At 42.8% G+C, this 19,672-nt stretch overlaps 1 protein-coding gene across 4 annotated transcripts in view; it reads left to right on the forward strand.

Moving 5' to 3' along the window:
• The window catches only part of jag1b (jagged canonical Notch ligand 1b), a 55,899-nt gene that overhangs the window by 26,372 nt on the left and 9,855 nt on the right, over positions 1 to 19,672 (forward strand). For all 4 annotated transcript variants that reach the window (XM_048601083.1, XM_048601084.1, XM_048601081.1 and 1 more), the window contains 15 exons: positions 2,817 to 2,947; positions 3,526 to 3,645; positions 5,561 to 5,674; positions 5,903 to 6,016; positions 7,761 to 7,874; positions 8,581 to 8,627; positions 9,529 to 9,702; positions 11,841 to 11,991; positions 12,736 to 12,900; positions 13,656 to 13,769; positions 15,010 to 15,123; positions 15,213 to 15,326; positions 15,442 to 15,558; positions 17,484 to 17,511; positions 17,605 to 17,690. In XM_048601083.1, the coding sequence (XP_048457040.1) occupies positions 2,817 to 2,947; positions 3,526 to 3,645; positions 5,561 to 5,674; positions 5,903 to 6,016; positions 7,761 to 7,874; positions 8,581 to 8,627; positions 9,529 to 9,702; positions 11,841 to 11,991; positions 12,736 to 12,900; positions 13,656 to 13,769; positions 15,010 to 15,123; positions 15,213 to 15,326; positions 15,442 to 15,558; positions 17,484 to 17,511; positions 17,605 to 17,690 (1,703 nt within the window). The remainder of the gene's footprint in view (positions 1 to 2,816; positions 2,948 to 3,525; positions 3,646 to 5,560; positions 5,675 to 5,902; positions 6,017 to 7,760; positions 7,875 to 8,580; positions 8,628 to 9,528; positions 9,703 to 11,840; positions 11,992 to 12,735; positions 12,901 to 13,655; positions 13,770 to 15,009; positions 15,124 to 15,212; positions 15,327 to 15,441; positions 15,559 to 17,483; positions 17,512 to 17,604; positions 17,691 to 19,672) is intronic.

Here is a 19,672-nt window from a genome sequence, read left to right on the forward strand (position 1 = left end):
CCCCCCCCCCCCCCCCCCCCCCACCCACCCAAAAAGACCATTTATACCCATCTCTTTTAGCGTGCAAACATTGCTGATGAGTGCACTACTGGCTTTTAGTTGAATGGAAGTCAACTGGCTACGTTGTGCCTAAATTAAAACCTTGAAATCCCCCTCTATTAATTTTTTTTCCCCTGGTTAATGGCTGTCTGGATTGAATCAAAGCCCTTGTTGATGAAACTAGGGAGAGTCAATGTCGATCTGTATCAGGAGAGGCTGGGCATAGATTTATGTTGTAGTCATCAAAATAAACGTGTCTAGCAGGGATTACACCAACTGAACCAGTGAAGCCAGCTTTGATTTGTAGATGCTTGGCCCCTCTCTCCTTTCTTTCGCTCTCCCTAAACCAGCTCACCTACTTATTGTCTAGGCATGCACTGTTGATTCTTTGCTTAAGGTGCAATGTTCCCACAGTTGATTTGTGTAGCTGTGCTGCTCTCGCCTTTTACAATAGGTTCCTCATTTTCTGCCACAGCTGGCTGACCTGCTCTCTGTAGGTTAGGGGAGACTGAAGGCATTGAGAAACCTAGTCCCAACAGTGCCAAGATTTTTTTTTTTGGATTATGGAATGTTGCCTGAAATGTCCACTGTTGTTTTTTTTTAAAACACAAATGATAACATATCTGCAACTAGTGTTCTAGTACTGATCTGATCTGGTTGGGTTTGTGCTTGATCTGAGAGCATTTGCTTTCTGGTCCTTTTGTAATACAGTTACTGGTGGAGCCACTTAGAATTTAAACTGCTTGCATGGTTTGTGCCCTCTGCACTAACTCCGACTGTGTGTTTCTGTTGGAGAAAACGAAGATTACCCATCTGTGCAAATGTAATCGGTGAGAAACTCATGAGCGAATGATATTTCAAAGCGGACAATCCTTTGTGGCAGGGGGTTACTCGATTAATACCTAATGTGGAGTTGTTTTCCTTTCAGAAGAGTGTATCTCCTTCCCCCAGCTTGTTTTTTTTTAATTTGTTGAGACTTTAAAGTGGCTGCTGAACTGAATAGTGGAAGTTTTTAGCTTGAAGCAATAATCCGTCCTCCTCCTCCCACTCTGTTTTTATAAATAACTCACTTTCATTAATGTAATGAGATTCCTAGATTTTGCTGGACATTGACCTTTGTTAAAAGATGACATTGATTTTTGTTTTTGACAATACCCAGCAAGGAATGCTGTTCGAAGAGATTTTAGCTCTCCCTGTGAAAGGAAGGGAAAAGTTAACAATTTGAGACTGTAAACATTTAATAGCCCGGAGCTCATTTTAAGTCTGCACTCGCTTTAACTAGAGCATTTTGCAGAAGCGCTGCTACTGAAAGTTAACAAATGGATTTGTTTTTTAATCCCTGTAATGAGCCGTTCAGAATTATTTATCAGAAGAAAGTCTGACACCTATTTAACGTGTGTAGGCAGGTTTATTTCTGACTTATTAGCAGCTTTGGGTTAATTGGTTCTTGCCATTTAATTGTTGATTCCATGTCAACTCTGTCTCTCTCTCTCTCTCCCCGTGTCTCTCTCTCTCTCTACCTCTCTCTCTCTCTTTCTCTCTCTCTCTCTATGGATCTCTTCTTTCCCACAGGATTAGCCTTTAAAACACAAGGGAGTTAACATGCTGTGGGTGGAGGCTCCCAGACTTTCAAGTAACGTCATGGGAGCTTTCTTTTAAATTCTCAAATTGAACTGATTTAATTGTTTCCTCTCCATGTCCTACAAATTTGAGGAAAGACCAAACTATACATTGTTGCACTGGGTCTGAATGGGTAAAATTATGGACAGTTTGGAGAACTTGTGTCTCTCACCTCTTGCGGAAATAGAATGGGTGTCAAGAAGTGACCTTGCTTTTAGGTGCCAATTGCCTAATTAGTGCTAAAGATTTCTGCTGTATGGCATTTTGCAAGTTACTTCCTTGGGTCAGGATTTTGTGATTTACTGTGTATGCATGCTGTAGCCTTAACTATCTCCTTGCAGTTGTAGTTGATGTTAAACTGGTATTCAGCACGTAACTGCTTGCAGTTTGGTTAAAGCTTCAAAATGACTTCAGCCCCTTCCCCACCAAGTCTGCAGGCACCCCATCCCCCACCGAATCTGTGCACTGGGAAAAGAAATACGGAGGGAGGGAATGCCACAGAGTATGGGAAAAAGGAGGATTGAAATGAAAGACAGCTACCAAAATACAACAGGCTGATCGTTTAAACTTAACTGTTGGGCTGATCAGCATTAAGAAGTTAAATTACTTTCCAGCAGTCACTCCAGGGTCACAGGAAGTGGCTGTGAACGTAGGCTAGTTCTTGCTGCTCCAGAAGTGACCAGCATGCCAGTGAGTTTTGCTTATCATCTGCTTTAGGTTTTGTTGGAAACTTAAGACTGCGTAGCTGGGGTGTTGTTTTCAAACAACGAAAAAGACTTTAACTTTAAATTATTCAGTCAGTCTTGTGATCAGGGTAGATGCTGTTTATAATAAGGAAAATTTTGACACACAAGACGTGTATGTAGGCACAATTGCGCATGCGCGCACACACTCATTGACTCCAGTTATGCTCAGTCTGAAAATAAGATGATTGTACTTAGTCAAACCATGCCTGACTCACTGGAACAGTCGCTCTTTTGTGTGAAAGCTGGCCTTGGAACTTGGAAATTCTGCCTTAATGTTTATTTATAAGAAGTGACATCAATAAAACAAAGCATGAAAAAAAACAAACTTTTTTTTGGAAACTCTTTTCTGTGCAAAACGTTGAGGGATTTTTGGGCTTCGTAACTTTATGATGTTTTTTCTCTTGTTTACAGGTGCCAGTACGGTTGGCAAGGATTGTATTGTGACAAATGCATTCCTCACCCAGGATGTGTCCATGGTACTTGCATTGGACCATGGCAGTGCCTCTGTGAAACTAACTGGGGTGGTCAGCTGTGTAACAAAGGTAAGTTGAGCTCCATAGATACATTGGTGAGTTGCTAATGATCTGAAACACAAATGGGAGAATTTGGATTTGGAGTGAACTGTGTGACTATTAGATTTTACTGAAAACAAAAAAGGTGCTGGAGATCAGTGGGACAGGCGGCATCCCTGGATGACCTGACCCAGTGATCTCCGGAATGTTGTTTTCTCTTTTCAGTACAAATTCCAGCATCTGCAGTAATTTGCTCTGACTATATGATGGTGAATGTGCAAAGCTTGCTTTTATACCCCCGTAATCTTTCCTGGGCTGCAAGATCTTGATTTACTGAACAAAAAGCAACTTTGAATTAATTAACAGGCCATTGTTAAACAAAATCCTCAGCTGGCAGAGGAGTTAGTAATGGAGGATAAAAGATTTAACAATTGGCACACTGACTAACTTGCACCCCAAATTGATCTTGCCTGTTTTGGTTGCTATCTGATCTGCCTCTTTCCAAGTTTTTTTTTCTCTCTGAATGTTTCCACTGCTTGTTCTTTTTTTGTCTGTAAATGCAAACTGGTTAGTTTCTAATGAAACTGTGTGCCCCTGGTGCGTTTCAGATTTAAATTACTGTGGAACACATCAGCCTTGTCTGAATGGTGGCACCTGCAGCAATACAGGACCCGATAAGTACCACTGTACTTGCTCTGATGGCTATTCTGGACAAAACTGTGGAATAGGTGAGTGTAGAAGTGGACTTGCAGCATGCAAACAGACCTCTTTTGGTCCATCTGGCCCATGTTAGTATTGATATCCCTCATGAGCCTCCTTCCACCACTGACTTCAGACCCACGCAACTTGTCATTCTATTCCTTTTGTCACCTCCGTGAGTGTTTGTCTCATTTTCCCTCCTGTGTCAGCACGCTATTTGCTTCAGCTGTGCCTTATGGTTTAAATGATGGTATCGTGCTTTCCCATTTGCTGTTTTGTAATAGTTGGCAGTCTCCTGTCAGAGTCAGGTTGGCTGGATCACAGATATCAAAGGTTTGTTGAATTGTGACAGTGTGTGTAGAGGCTGTTCAGACCATTATACCTCGATCTTCATTATCCAGTGCTTGTCTCCAGCTTTGCCCCATAGCCCTGCACAAAATTTCTATCCAATAATCATCCAGTGCCCTCTTGAATGCCTCTTCTTGTCCAGAAGAGCCTCTCTAAGAGACTTCCACTTTTAGCACATTTCACAACTGCCAAACATCTTGAAGTTCCAGAGACATGGAGACCTACAGTACAAAAACAGACTCTTCTGTCCAACTCATCCGTGCCGACCAGATATCATAAATTAATCCAATCCCATTTGCCAGCATTCGGCCCCTATCCCTCTAAACCCTTCCTATTCATGCACCCATCCAGGTGCCTTTTAAATGTTACAATTGTACCAGCCTCCACCACTTCCTCTCGCAGCTCATTCCATACATGTGCCACCCTCCTGCATGGAAAAAGTTAACCCTTGGGTCCCTTTTTAAGTCTTTTCCTCTCTCACCTTAAACCTATGTCCTCTAGTTTTGGACTCCCCTACCCTGGGGAAAAGACTTGATGGTCTGAATGGTCTACTCCCACACTCTAGGGATTCTATGATGTCTATCTGTCATTGAGCCAGAACAGAGATTCATACATGACATTGTTCAATTGTGTGGGAGCCTATATTTCTGCATGGGTGAAGCAGCACATTAGTCAATTCGCTGATCAGTCATCTCTTGATGTATAAATTATGCTAGTTCTGAAATTTGGCATTCTTGTATTTGTCATGATGAGTGCAAAATGGAAAAACGTGTTTCTCCTCCTGACAATATTCAACACTTTTGACCAACCGACTGTTTGTGGAAAAACTAGGAGGAAAAAAAACACAATTCCTCAAAGTGTGCCCCCCCTCCCCGTTTAGATTCATTTGGTTGTCGTGCATAACGGAGTCTCGTTCCTGCCTTTCTGTAATGTTTTCTTAAGATGTGACGTTCAATGAAGAAAATACATTTTTATTCCAAATGAGAAAATTGCCATGTGGCTAGCCTGTAGCGAAGGGAATTTGTTCTGGTTAACTATTTATCTGCCCCTCCTCTGGTTATTGTTTTTGTTAATGGCCTTATTACCAATTTGTTAAAGGCCTGCAAATACTTGAAGAGATGAAATCTTTGTGCCTTGCTTGCAGTATTTGGTTTCTAAGAAGTTTTAACATCCTGTCGTAGTTTCTCCCACGTTCAAGTGCACAGATCAACCCATTTTTATCAAGGCAGTAGCAAAGCTTGCTGCTTTTTTTTTGACCTTAACTGTCTGCAGATGCTTTAGTTTTCATTGAAACACCCTATTCTGTTTCTCGACTTCTTGAGCGAGCAGTTAAAACTCTATTCCTGCAGCTTGCTGTGGATCAAGGCAGGAATGAGTCACGGTGCATTGATCAGGTCAGCTTCGGAAACAAGATGATTTCTTGCCTCTGAGATCGCAGACAGCTGATGAGAATGTCTGAGTCTATGGCCAGATTCGAAAGGGCATCAAAAAGGAGTGGTTGTCTTGAGAAAGTAGGGGGGGATTTTGGGAAGTAAATGATCAGAACGGGTTGGGATTGTATGGATTTGCTTATCTAATGTCATCTTCGCTCTCTAGCTGAACATGCCTGTGTCTCCGACCCTTGTTATCATGGGGGAAGCTGTTCTGAAACTGCTGTGGGGTTTGAATGCCTCTGTGCTCCTGGTTGGACAGGCCCAACGTGCAACATCGGTGAGTATCTTTCGTAAAAGGTGAGGTGTGACCGATGAGCATGGGGAGGCCATTCCTCCAGCTTTGATTCGGTGTCAGTATCTGTACTAGCGTCAGTACAGACAAGTGCGTGCGTGTGGGGAAGGTAACCAAATAGAATGGGCACGTTCAACTTCAGTGCTGTTTGTAGAGATGCTTTCCACGGTTCACTCAATTCTTTCTTCTTGCCTTTTTTTTTGTTTTGCACAGATATCGATGACTGTGCTCCGAACCCCTGTGCCCATGGTGGCACGTGCCAGGATTTGGTCGACGGCTTCAAATGTGTTTGCCCACAACAATGGACTGGCAAAACATGCCAGCTAGGTAACTCTATGCTAAACAGTTCTGAAGTTTTTCAAGTGGTGGGCCCACGGTGAAACACTGTTGACCAGTGCAGCCATCCCTTTATTTTTTTAATGCCCCTTGGTCTCTTCCAAAGACCTGGCAGCGAACGTTGTTATTAGCACCTCATGCTTTAAATGAAAAGGCTTGGGCAAGTAGAATTGCTCGAATAGGAGGCATACAGCAATGTTTGCTGTTAGAGAATGACAACACACCTTTCTCAGTCCTATCAGTGCGCGCTCAAGCCAACCTGCCTTGCAGCCTGACCTTTTGATCGGGGCGATGATCTCTCCAAAGCATAAGCCTTTCTGCAGCCCCTATAATCTGCCTGGCTACAGCAGGGGCGGTGAGTGACTCGCTGGACTTTGGAAATGCTTGATTAACCCTTTTATGTCTTCATTGTTTAATCCTGCTTTCCTTTGCTATTGGTAGCTGGGTGTGTGTCAGTGACTCCATCTAGACTGCGTTTCTTCCTCTTTCAAGATAAGACGGCCTGATTGCGAGAATGCAATGCTTGTCGGCTTTCAGAGAGCTGAAGCAGAGTCTTTGCTTGGCTTAGAGTTGCCTGCTGTCCTTTCTGATTGTCCGAGCACTGACTTGGCACTGGAGTTGGCCATTCGACCCCCTCACGCCTGCTTTGTAACTTTACATGACTGATCTGACTGTAACCCAAAATTCCACCCTCCCGCCAACAACCCCCTACCAGTTTTAACCTGTTGCTTAGTAAGAATGTTTCCGCCTCTGCCCTAAAATTCCATTACTGTTTCCACTGCCTTTTGTTTTGGTTGGTAAGGATGCTCTAAAGAGTCTGTGTTGAAAAACAAAAAAGGTTTTGCCTTCCCTCTGTTTTAGGTGGGTGACTCTTTAGTCACTGATCCTCCCAGATGAGGAAATATCCTCGCCACGTCTGCCCTACCCAGGATCTGCTGCTTACCTAAACTCCAGATCCAAACCTAACCCGACCAAACTTCACTCCAAAGACCACTCGCTCATTTGCCCTAAACCCACCTAAGATTGGATTGTGGGTCCTGAATTTTTCAAACTGTGATCATTGAACCATGAAGCGCACAAAAGCAGAGCTGTAACATCCTTTCTAACCCACTCTGTGTTTGGATGAAGGGAATTATTTTAACTCCGCATGGGAGGAGGGTAACACTGACCAGGCTAGCGTTTTATCGCTCCTCTCTAATTACCCAGCAGGCAGTTCAGAGTCAGCCATGTTGCTGTGGGTCTGGAGTCATGGGTAGGCTAAACAGTATGAGCAGTAGTTTCCTTCCCTAAAGAACAGTGATCCAGATGGTGTTTTTTTAAAAATGACATTTGACTTTGGCTTCAGCCTAGTTTTTAATTCTTGATTGTTTTAAATTTGAGTTCAGTTTTTGCCATCTGTCAAGATGAGTTTGATTCCAAGTCCCTTGTATTTTTTTTCAACCCAGCCTTCTGGATTACTGGACATTAACTGAGATGGTTAAGAACTGCCGATGCTGGAGTCAGAGATAACACTGTGGAGCTGGAGGAACACAGTAGGCCAGGCAGCATCAGAGGAGCAGGAAAGCTGACATTTCTGAAGAAGGGTCCCGACCTGAAACGTCAGCTTTCCTGTTATTCTGACATTAACTATTTCTTTGTCTTCCCACTAATTATCTTTGGCCTGTCAGGAGCAACTATATCCACACAACATCATCTCTTGATTTTTAAAAGCAAAAATATTCTTTCTTTCTCTCAGATGCCAATGAATGTGAGGGAAAACCTTGTGTCAATGCACGCTCCTGTCGGAACCTGATCGGTGACTACTACTGTGATTGTATGCCTGGATGGAGTGGGAAAAACTGTGATTTGGGTATGTATTCGTGTGTGGGGATTGGACACTTGATCCTGGTAAAACTCAGGACTAGCTTCAGAATGATTTAGTACCTAAAGTTGTGTATTGCTGGACAGGGAGCCATCTGTGGGCAGGTTCCTGAAAAAAGATTTGAAGTAGCCCATTGGATTTTTTTATTCATTCACTGAATGTGGGCTAGTCCATTTATTGCCCATCCTTAATTGCACAGAGGGTAATTATGAGCCATCCACCTTGCTGTGGGTCTGGAGATGCCTGTAGGCCAGACCAGGTAAGGATGGCAGTTTCCTTCCCTACAGGGCATTAGTGAACCAGATGGGTTTTTCCCGACAACCGGCAATGGATTCATGGTCATCGTTAGACTCCTAATTCCATTTTTTTTTTTATTGAATTCAAATTCCACCATCTGCCATGATGAACCCAGGTTCCCAAAACCTTACATGTCTCGAGATTAACAGTCCAGCAATAATGCCACTAGACCATCACCTTCCTTGTCCATTTTATCAGTCGTTGAACTATAATGTAGCCACTTGCTGATGATCTCAGCCACCTAAAAGTGGAAGTTTTAGTAACTGCCTCTTGAAGGGCTGTCATGAGTTGGATCAAATATAGTCAGGCTATCTGTAAATGCACAGCAAATGGGCACAGACTGTCGTGCTGTAAATCTTTTGAGATTTTTTTAACTTTTTTTTTGTTTTCTTTACAGATGTTAATGATTGCCATGGGCAGTGCCAGAATGGGGGAACCTGTAAGGTACATCTTTGCTCTTGTGAAAATTCAGTTTTTAAGAACACGGAGATTTATCATCTGAGCATTTTTCCCTGGCTGGAAGCTGGGATGATGCGTCCCTTTGTGGGAGTCTAGAACTAGGTGAAGTATTTTAAAAATAGGGAACTCACCCCACGCCTCCAAAGAGAAATCCCTCTGAGGCAAGCACGTAGGGTTGAGACCACAATTAGATCAGCTGTGATCGTATTGAATAGTGGGGCGCTCATGCTCCTGTTTCTTAATTATGACATCTTAAATAAGGTCATAAGTTGAATTTATTAAAACCATTGTGTTTAGTCATGCAAAATGCCAGACTGCAATTAGATGCAGATACAAAGAACTCTCTCAGCTTGCAATGCAACTTTATTTGATGGAGAGAATTCTTGTGCACCACCCTCGGGTACTATCAGCAAGTCGAATACAACTGACCTGCTGTCTGCCAGTAACTTGGCTTTTCTCCTCTGGGTGAGTTGCTTAAGAACGGTGTGTAGCTAACTCTGGGCTGGACAGACTAGACACAGTGAGAGTAACCTCGGGAACGAAGGATTGCAGTTTGAATGTATGGCATAGACCATTTAGGACTGAGATGAGGAAGCACATGTCTTGCGGTGAGCCTTTGGAATTCTCGAAAGCTATGTCACTGAATATATTTAGGAAGCTAATGGATTTCGTGACACTAGAGGAGTTGAGGGATACAGGGGGACAGCAAGAGTATGGTTAGGTAGGGGATCAGCCGCAATTATACTGATGGATTCATGGAGCTGACTCTGGGCTGAATGGCCTACATCTGCTTCAGTTTTGTATTCAGTTCATTTTAATCCTGTCAAAGGTTGCCCAAGGCGCAGACGTGCATACCCCAGCCTGATATGATTCTCTTGCTTTGCAGGATTTAGTTAATGGTTATCGCTGTAGCTGCCTGCCTGGCTTTGCGGGCGATGAATGTGAGAAGGATGTCAATGAATGTGAAAGTAGTCCCTGTCTCAATGGGGGTCACTGCCAGGATGAGGTCAATGGATTCCAGTGTCTGTGTCCTGCTGGGTTCTCGGGAAACCTGTGTCAGGTGAGCTTCAGGTGTAAGTGGATAACTGGGCTGCCTCAAACAATCTGTTTTACGGGTATGTACTGTCTTTCGATGTCATCTTAAGGCCTCCTGCACACTGGCCAGTGGCTTGGAATGGTAATTTGGAAATAATGCCCTTTAAAATTTCCTTCATGTAGTCCAAAAAAGTAACCTTTTTCTGTGAATCTTGCTTGACAAAGTGGGCTTCCAGGGACTTGAGTCATACAGCACGGAAACAGACCCTTCAGTCCAACCAGTCGATGCTGACCATAATCCCAAACTAAACTAGTCTCACCTGCCTGCTCCTGGCCCATATCCCTCCAAACCTTTCCTATTCATGTACTTGTACTTGTCCTTTAAATGCTGTAACTGTACCCACATCCACCACTTCCTCTGGAAGTTCATTCCACACGTGAACCACTCTGTGCACAAAAAAGTGGCAATTATTTTGCTGGACTAACGTACAAATCCCACCAGTAATTGGTGGGTGATTTGGGATTAAAAATCTGTACTGAAAATGTCTCCCAGTAGGAGTGATTGTGCAGCCAATGGATTGTTGTTAAACCTGTCTGGTTTAGTAATGTCCTTTTTTGCCTTTTCCTTCTGCCATCTTCACTTCCTGTAGACTGTGTGACTCCAGTTCTCTCCTCCTCCTCCTCCTCTTCTTCCTTCCCACCCCACCCGCACGCACGCGCGCACACCCAAAAAAGAAAAATCCACACACAAGGCTGACTGGTAACTGTGCTCTGAAATGGCCAAGCAAACTGTTCAGTTATATTCAGGAAGGCAGCTCATGGGTACATGATTAGGAACAGTGTACAGGGATATGGGCCAAATGCTGGCAAATGGGACTGTATTAATTTAGGACATCTGGTCAGCATGGACGAGTTGGACTGAAGGGTCTATTTTTGTGTTGTATGCCTCTGACTGTAAAGTAGTTCACTGCTTTCTGAGGGGGCTGTTTGTGGCGTATAATACACAGTGGCCTTGCCAGCAAAACTTGGCTCCAATGAATAAGTCAACAGAACAGCGACTATCCTTCAAAAATACTTCACTGGCTGTGAAGTACTTCAGAGCAACTGTTGACCATAGTTAATATGGCACAGAAAGAGACCACTCAGCCCATCGTGCTAATTTTCAAGCAGCCCATCAGTCCTATTTCTCTTTAGCACCCCCCCCCCCCCCCCCCAGTCGCCCCTGTGAGTTTATTTTCAAGCATCCATCAGATTTGCAGCAAAACCCTCTGTATCCGCAAAATCTCGAATCCCAAATTCACCTGTCCGTGCCAAAAAATAGGCAGCAACAAATGTCAACATCCATGGACAAAAATCGAGCATCCAGTTTTAATCTATTTTTAATGTGCTCTGCACTTGTGAATTTCATCAGTCATGGGGGTTCCCAGGAACAGAAGTCTTGTGGGTGCAAGGAATGACTGCATCAACTCCGGCACTGGTGCTATAGCAATGCAAGTCTGTCTTTTAGTTCGTTCCACCAATTTTGTTCTTTGTCCATTCTGATCTTTTGACCTGATTTTGTGCTGGTGTTTCATCTGATTTGCATTTCGTAAGAATCCTAAGGATGAGGCTACTTCTGTGTTGGTGGGGGTTGGGGTAGGGGATTGACCATGAAGAACAAACGGGGTAATCCTGTTGTGTCTCGGAACCTGCATCTTTGCACCAAAACAATTCACTTGTATGACGAGGATCTCTGGCTGGCTGTAATTGCACCCCCACCTTTGTCAATCCTGGGGTCATTAAGGTTAATTGCAGTTCCCAAACTGCTGACTGGAGATTAACTAGCTCACCATGCTCTGGGATTGCACCACATTATGGACCTTGCGGGTCTGTTTTATTTTGCAGTTTCTGTCAGCAAAATCTCATGACTGTCCTTGTTAACTACCACAGTCTTGTTCTGGAAAATTGGGAGGTGGGTTTTGCTTCTAGATTTTTGACATGGTTTCTCTAAGAAGTTAGTGTAGTTGGGATAAGGCTTTCAGTGTGACTTGTCTAGCTGTGAATTTTAGGTCAGTGAAGGCTTCAAGTGTTGTTTATGCCCTGTTGACCACTTTATCGATCTATCTATCACTGGTAGGTTAGAAAATGACTCAACTGTTTTCCTTCCTCTTTTATATTTTACAGCTGGACATTGATTACTGTGAACCAAATCCATGTCGGAATGGAGCTCAATGCTTCAATCTGGCCAACGATTACTTCTGCAGCTGTCCTGAAGATTACGAAGGGAAAAATTGTTCCCATTTGAAAGACCACTGCCGATCTACTGCTTGTGAAGGTACACTGCTGCCACTTGCTTCAGGCTCTGTTAGTCCGAGTTGCGGTGGTCAGGGGCGGGGGTGGGTAATAAATTGGCGAGAGTTGAGACAACGTGGATGTTTTTGACTTCCAGAGGTGCTTGCCTTTTTCTGACTAAATTATTGGCACTCCTGGCAGATGTTCAGCGGTTATCATCCTAGCCCTGTCAAAGTAAAATGTAAATTTTTCGATGTTTCCACAGCATCTCGGGAATCGTGAATCCCTGCACGAGAAAAAGGGCATGATTTTGAGAGCAGATCCTGGCTTAACCATTAACTGGCTCTGTGTGTGTTCTCCCTAATAATAATTGCTCCGTGCCTTTTTCATTTTGTTCTGTGGATGGAGTGTTAGGTCAGACCCACCACAGAGCATCGTAGTAATTCCCTAGCTTGGTTCTCGTATGATTTAACACTTCTACAAGAAAATCTACATACCTGGAGTGTTTTACTTTTTTTTTTTAAAAAAAAAAATTTGCTATCGTGCACAAGCAAGGCAACAACATTTTGTTTTACAGACGTACAGAAATCATTGCGGTTCACCACTGTTTACCCAGTGCCCTGTGTAACAAAACAAAATTCCTCATTCGATGTGAAATCATGGCTGGCTTCCAAAAGTTGGGATCGCGCTCTAATTTCAAAAAATAAGAATATCTGACTATCGGTAGCTGTGACGTGGGTCTGAGAAATTCCCGTTTTAAAGTATTTTGCTTCCTGTTACTTTTCAGTTATTGACAGCTGCACAGTTGGCGTAGCGTCCAACAGTACGCCTGCAGGGATTCGCTACATCTCCTCGAATGTCTGTGGGCCTCACGGGAAATGCAAGAGTCAGGCAGGAGGGAAATTCACTTGCGACTGTAAAGAGGGGTTCACGGGCACCTACTGCCATGAAAGTAAGATTGATTGACCCAGCTTATGCTGTCTTCCCCCCCCCCCCCCCCAACCCACCCTTCTGTCCCGCCCTATTGCGTCCCCTCTTTCCCTTCCCTCTTCCCCCTTTTTGTTCTTGCTTGCGTGCTGTTTCCCTTTCCTCTTGTCACACTCTTCCCGTGCGCTCACCGATTTGATCTCATTCTGTCTCTCTCCCTGCATTCACTAATAGCTCCAATTCTTCCTCTAAGTGTTGAGCTGTGCGGGTCAGAACTGATCTTAACAATAGATGAGCAGAACCTCTTCAGTCTGAACCTTGGACTGTGCTGTAGGTTAGACATATTTCCTTGACTAGCAAGGCTTTTATTTTCCCTTATGACCCTGTGGCATCTGTGAATAATCAGCCAGTTGTCCCTGATCTTGACACAGAATTCACTTGTGGCTAGACCACACTTACTTAACTGAGTGCAATTTTTAAAACTTGCGACCAATTTTCTGTCTTTAGTTTGTTTGAAGCAGAAGTCTTTTGTTTCAACATGAGATTGAAACGTTTCGGCTATTTAATAGCCTTTATCCGTACCCTATTTTCTTGGATCGGATTGCATTGCTAAATCAGCAGGAACCTGTTTCTCACTTTGTGTTGCTGGTCAGGATGTTAGTTTGAAGTTTTGAGTTCTGCACATCTCTGAAGAATGGCCAGGGTTGAAATGTGCAAATTTAACTTTTTTTTTTGTTTTGTTTTCCCCCCTTCCTGACCACCACCGTTTCTCATTTACAGATATTAACGACTGTGAGAGCGACCCTTGTAAAAATGGTGGGACCTGCATTGATGGAGTCAACATCTATCAGTGTATCTGCCGTGAAGGATGGGAAGGTGTACTTTGCCAGATCAGTAAGTTGCCTTAATTCTCTTGTCTTTGCAGTGTTGTCAAATATCCAGAGTAAGATGTAGAACTTGTTTTCAGTCATTCATACAAGTCTGACTCATTGCCCCAGCTCTCTCTGTCTGCGTCATTTAGATTTCATTTTATTCTGAAGGCTAAAAGTTTTAGTGAAACTTAATTTGAGATTTTTGCATACTTGCCAAACAAGTATCAGCGCAAGAACTTGTGTTCATAATGGTGACTAACATAGTAAAATGTCACAGGAGGGTTGTCAAACAGAATTTGATGCCAGGGCAACACAGGGCGATTTTTGGGAAAGGTGACCCAGGAGCTTGGACAAAGACAGGGTGGGAGTCAGAGGTTGGAGCCTGGACAGCCAAAGGCACAACATTGGAGTGATTGAGGATGGACAAGTGATCAGAATTGGCAGATGATGTAGTGGTAATATCGTTGGTCTATAATCCAGCACCCTCCTTTTAGTCATTAACAGGATGAGGGCATCGCTGGCCAGGCAGCATTTATTGTCCCTCCCTAATTAGCCAGAGGGCAGTTCAGAATCAACCACATTGCTGCGGGTCTGGAGTCACATGTAGGCCCGACCAGGTAAGGATGGCAGTTTCCTTCCCTAAAGGACATTAGCGAACCAGATGGGTATTTCTAATAATCAACAATGGATTCATGGTCGTCATTAGATTCTTAATTCCAGATATTTATTGAATTCTAATTCCAACAACTGCCATGGCAGGATTTGAACCCAACTCCCCAGACTGTGATCCAGGTCTCTGGATTAACAGTCCAAAGATAATACCACTAGGCCATTGCCTCCCCTATCTAATGATGTGAGAAGCGCGAGTTCAAATCTCACCATTGGCAGATATTGAAATTTTGAAACCAATAAAAATCTGGAAAGTTGGCCAAATAGTTAATTGTTGCTTTTTAAAAGAAATCTGGTTCATTAATGTCCTTTTTAAGGAAGGAAATCTGTCCTTACCTGGTCTGGACTACATGACTCCAGCAGACCCACAGCAATGAGGTTTACTGTTAATTATGGAAAATACATGCCATCCAGTGATGCCCAGATCTCCTGAAGGAATAATAAAAGTTTTCCTGGTGGATTCTAGCCTAGAGGTTGTTTTGGAGATGGTGCATGTGAAGATAGGCCTCCTTTATAATGACACCCAGTATTAGAGCAGTCTAATATCTGTGCCACCTCAATGCCAACTTGGCTCTGCATTTTCTATTTTGCAGATATTAATGACTGCAGCATAAACCCCTGCCAGAACGGAGGCAAATGTCAGGATTTGGTAAATGACTTCTACTGTGAGTGCAAGAATGATTGGAAAGGCAAGACGTGTCACTCTCGTAAGTATTCTTAGCTTGCTTCCTCAGTATTTGATGTAAATTCTGTGCGACACACACAGACTAACTACTGTTAAACTTCCATGCTGCAGGGGATAGCCAATGTGATGAAGCCACGTGTAACAATGGAGGGACATGTTACGATGAAGGGGATACGTTCAAGTGTATGTGTCCCCTTGGCTGGGAAGGTGCCACATGCAACATAGGTATGTCATTGTATGATCATTAATTGTCTTCGTTTGTTTCTCAAATGCTTTTTTGGCTAAAAACTGCAACTTTTATGTATATATTTTTTTCCCTCTCTCTCCCCTTGTCCCATAGCAAGAAACAGTAGCTGTTTACCAAATCCTTGTCAGCACGGTGGAACTTGTGTGGTCAGTGGCGATACCTTCACTTGCGTCTGCAAAGAGGGTTGGGAAGGATTTGCGTGTTCACAGAGTAAGTACAATATCCCTTAGCAGCAGACTGAGGAAAATTAGAAAGCTGTGCTTGTTACTCCTGTTAATTTTTGTGCATTGCTTTTCCTCCATTTGCCAAAACTGCAGTTAAAACTTCCTGCACGCCAAGTAATTTAATGCAGGCAAAGGACCAAGAGGATGCATAGGTGATTAAAACAGCTCGAAGAGGTATAGGGAAGGTGGGGGGATAAAAGGCAAATGGGGAACACTGGCCTTCTTATCTAGAATATAAGGGGGAGAAGTTCTGCTGGAGTTACTGTGAGTAATTCTGAGCACCAGACCCAAGAAAGAGCGTATTCGTCTGAGGAGTGTGGTGCCAATTTACCTGAATGATGTCTGGACGCTTAAGGGTTAAGTTATGAAGAGTGATTACTTTATTTCCTGGAATTTAGAAGGTTGAGCAATTTGAAAGGTTTCCCTTCAAACCTAAGGTAGATGATCCTAGACTCGACTTCCAGAGAGAACTGTTTGTATCAGAGTAGTCTGAACAAGCTTTCAGGACTGAATGTTAGCAAAACCATGTACAGGCAAAGGAGTGAAATTTGGAACACATTTTGTCAGTTGGTAACTGCTAGATCAATGGTTAGCTTTAAATGAGTGATCGATTAGTCCCATATCCCTATATCAGATAGAGTTAGGTCACAGAACCTGCCTTATCTCTCTCTGGCAGAATGGGTTTGAGATCTCTTCCTATGGCTGGAATTGGCTGTCGCAGTATCCAGAGGCTAATGTTCTTTGAAATAGAGTTAAGTAAAGCTCCTGTTTTCTAAAACAAAAATGGAGCATTGAGTGATTGTGAAGTTATGGTTGTGCAATAGATGCAAAGAAAACTTCATTTTGGTCCACAAACTGTATGATCAGTCTGAGTGCTGATATTACTACCAAAAAATCCCTTCTGACGTGGCAAAGCGTGGAGTCTCATTTCTTCAGGGTTTTTTAAAATTGCTGTTGAAGATGTGAGAAAAGTGTTTTACTTACACTTCTCAAGTTTTTTGCCTCCCTTTTATATCCCTTTCTGTTCTCTATTTGAAGTAGAAAAGACATTGGATAAGTACGTGAATAGGAAAGGTTTGGAGAAATGTGCAGGCAGGTGGGACTAGTTTTTAGTTTGGGTTTATGTTCAGCATGGACTGGTTGGACCGAAGGGTCTATTTCTGTGCTCTGGCTCTGTCTTAGCCCCATGTTAATGTACACTGCCTCTGCAGACCTTGTATTCTTAATCAGATTAAGGGGATACTCGATTGCTTACCCTCTTCGCTCTGGGTCTGGTTTCCCTCACTGTGCTGTTATCAGAGAACTTTCCACGCACAAAAATATATAAAATTTAAATGTGTGCAGGCAGCAAGTCTACTCAACTGTTGTGTTCTTTGCTGTGTCAAATTCTGGCCCGGTGTCTTGAATCTAATTTCACCGTTGTGTTTCTGTTCTGTTCTGAGCATTGTTGTTGTTCTGAGAGCAGGCAAAAATAAGCACTTTAACTGTGACTCTGCTCGATCTAATAGCAGTCCTATTTTACTGTCCAGCTCTAGACCTGCGCCTGGGAGAGACACAAATTGCATAAATGAACGCAGATGTGATCTTGTTCCTAAAATTCTTGGCCGATCAGCAAAATGTCTGCTTCCACTCATTTCTTCCTGTTAGTTACTTTACAAGGACTGCCTCCCTATGTGCACATCTGTCAAGATGTATTTAGCAAAGTCCATGGTGAAAGCCTGGAATCCATTCAGAAGAGTAACAGCCTATTTGACAAACAGTAAATGACTTTCTACGCTTTAATCATTGCCCTGTTAACAAGTAACCACCTTAGGGCGCGAGTACAGTGGAAATTTAATGTTCCACAGAAGTCTCTGCGACTAGGCATTAAACCTTAATTTTTCGTTTTTTTTTTCTCCTCCCCCACCCCAGATACAAACGACTGCAGTCCTCACCCATGGTAAGCGAGATTTCTTGTGTGTTTTTTTTAGTAGATTCTTTACTCTGTTTGATTTATAGTGTTTCCATGTTAACGTTAATTTTGTAATTTAAGTTACAACAGTGGCACTTGCGTGGATGGTGAGAACTGGTACCGATGTGAATGCGCTCCTGGCTTTGCAGGACCAGATTGTCGGATAAGTGAGTATTAAAACATGGCATTGCTGTTTCACGTTTAAGTCTCGGGTTTTTTTTTTGCAATCCTTAATTGTATTAACGAGCAGTACATGAGAGCTGTTACAGAATGAGCTTAACTTGAACCTCTATTTCCAACACGTTTTCTGAAGAGCTGCTCAGTTATTGTGAAGCAATTGGTTAGCTGCCAATCCCAAGTCCATGTAAAACCCTTTTCATTCAAAGGGAAGATAAACCAAGTTTTCTACTGTTGCCTTTAGGAGCACGCTTAATTTGAGAAAGATTAAAATTGGTTAACATTTAGAAATGTATAATTCAGAATATTCCAGTGTTTAAATCCCTTTTCAAAATTAAAAAAGTGAACAGTAAGTTAAGTCTCTTGAACTGTTAAAGTGAGATGCTGTGAATGCGGAGCGTTTGCATTCTGAGTGCAGCGGATAAATTTGCCAAATATCCAGGCTGGAAGGTTGAGATTTGTGGTGCAAGATTCTAGCCGCATGGATGAGAAATTGGTTTAGTGAGAGGGAAGAGTAGATAAAAGTAGGGCATGCTTGGAAGTGATTTGGTCTGCAAGCTCAAATTTACCAGTGATCTAAAAGCAAGTTTGTTAAATGGAGACTTGGGTTAAAGCAGAATGAGCAAACAGGTGACATAATTGAATGTGGATCAGGATGTTATCTGTTAACTGTTTATTGTGCCACTTCCAGCAAGTATTTACTGTAACCAACATTTACTTAAACAAAACCAGCCCTAAATTACTTGCATGATCCTCTGTCATTCTAACAATTCTAATTACAGCTCTTTCTGCCCTTGTTTTGTCAGTTACTGACAGTTTGTAAGGGATATTTTGAGTCTGCTTTTCATGCTGCATTCTAGTTTGATTAATGTCATGTGCCATGGCAGGGCTGCTGAGAAGTGACATCAAAATGAACAACTTAATCAAAACGTTTTCATTCCTCAAAGGAACTTCTGCCATAAGACACAGGAGTAGGAGCTAGGCTGTTCAGCCTGTCAAGTCTACTCCTTCAGTCAATGTAATCAGACTGATTTTGTCCTAACTTCACTTTCCTGTCTTTATCCCCACTAACCCTTGATTTCCTTACAGATTAAAAATCCATCTGTCTCCCTGCTGTGAATATACTTATTAAAACCCCTCTGCGGTAAGAAATTCTACAGACTGTCAACCCTCTGAGAAGAAATTCCTCCTTGGATGTCTTAAACGTGTGGCCTCTTAATCTGAGATTATGCCCTCTGGTCCTAGACACACACTCAAGTGGAAATAGCATTTCCACATCTACCACCTCAAGTCCTCTAAGAATCTTGCGTGTTTCAATAAGGTCTCATCTAATCTCCAATGAGTACAGGCACCACCTACTCAACATCTACACACAAAGTTCCTCCATATCTGGAATCAACCTAATAAACTTTTTCTCTGGATTGCAACCAATACCAGTGTATCTTCCCTTAAATAAGGGGACTAAAACAGTTCACAGTATTCCAGCTAGCAAGTGCCTTGTATAATTTTAGTATAACCTCCTGACTTTTACACTGTTTCCTTTGCAATAAAGGCCTTGAACTTGGATTTTAGCTCTGTGATTCATGCGTGAGGGCTCCCAAATCCCTCTGCTGTAGCTTTCTGCACTCCTTCTCCATTTAAATAATTGTCAGCACATCTATTTGTTCTGCCCATGTGTGTTTTCTCACTCTTCATCTATCGTTTCCTCCTTTTAATCTACCAAGTTTTCACGCACTTGTTTAACCTGTCTGTATTGGTGTTAAGAGAATCTCAAGTTCCAAGCTATACGTGCGTTTTGTACAATGACTTGATTGTGCAGATCTGGAGAACCAGGTGGAATTTCTGGGCTCTGTTAGTTGGATCTGATACTATCTCTGCTCCGTTTGTTTGCTTGTGGGTACAGGCTCAATCGTGATGCCACTGTCTAACTGCCTTCACTTGCTCATCACTGAAAGCCACCCAACAATTGCAC

This window comes from Rhincodon typus, chromosome 9 (genome assembly GCF_021869965.1).
Source record: "Rhincodon typus isolate 14 chromosome 9, sRhiTyp1.1, whole genome shotgun sequence".
Taxonomy (NCBI): Eukaryota; Metazoa; Chordata; class Chondrichthyes; order Orectolobiformes; family Rhincodontidae; genus Rhincodon; species Rhincodon typus.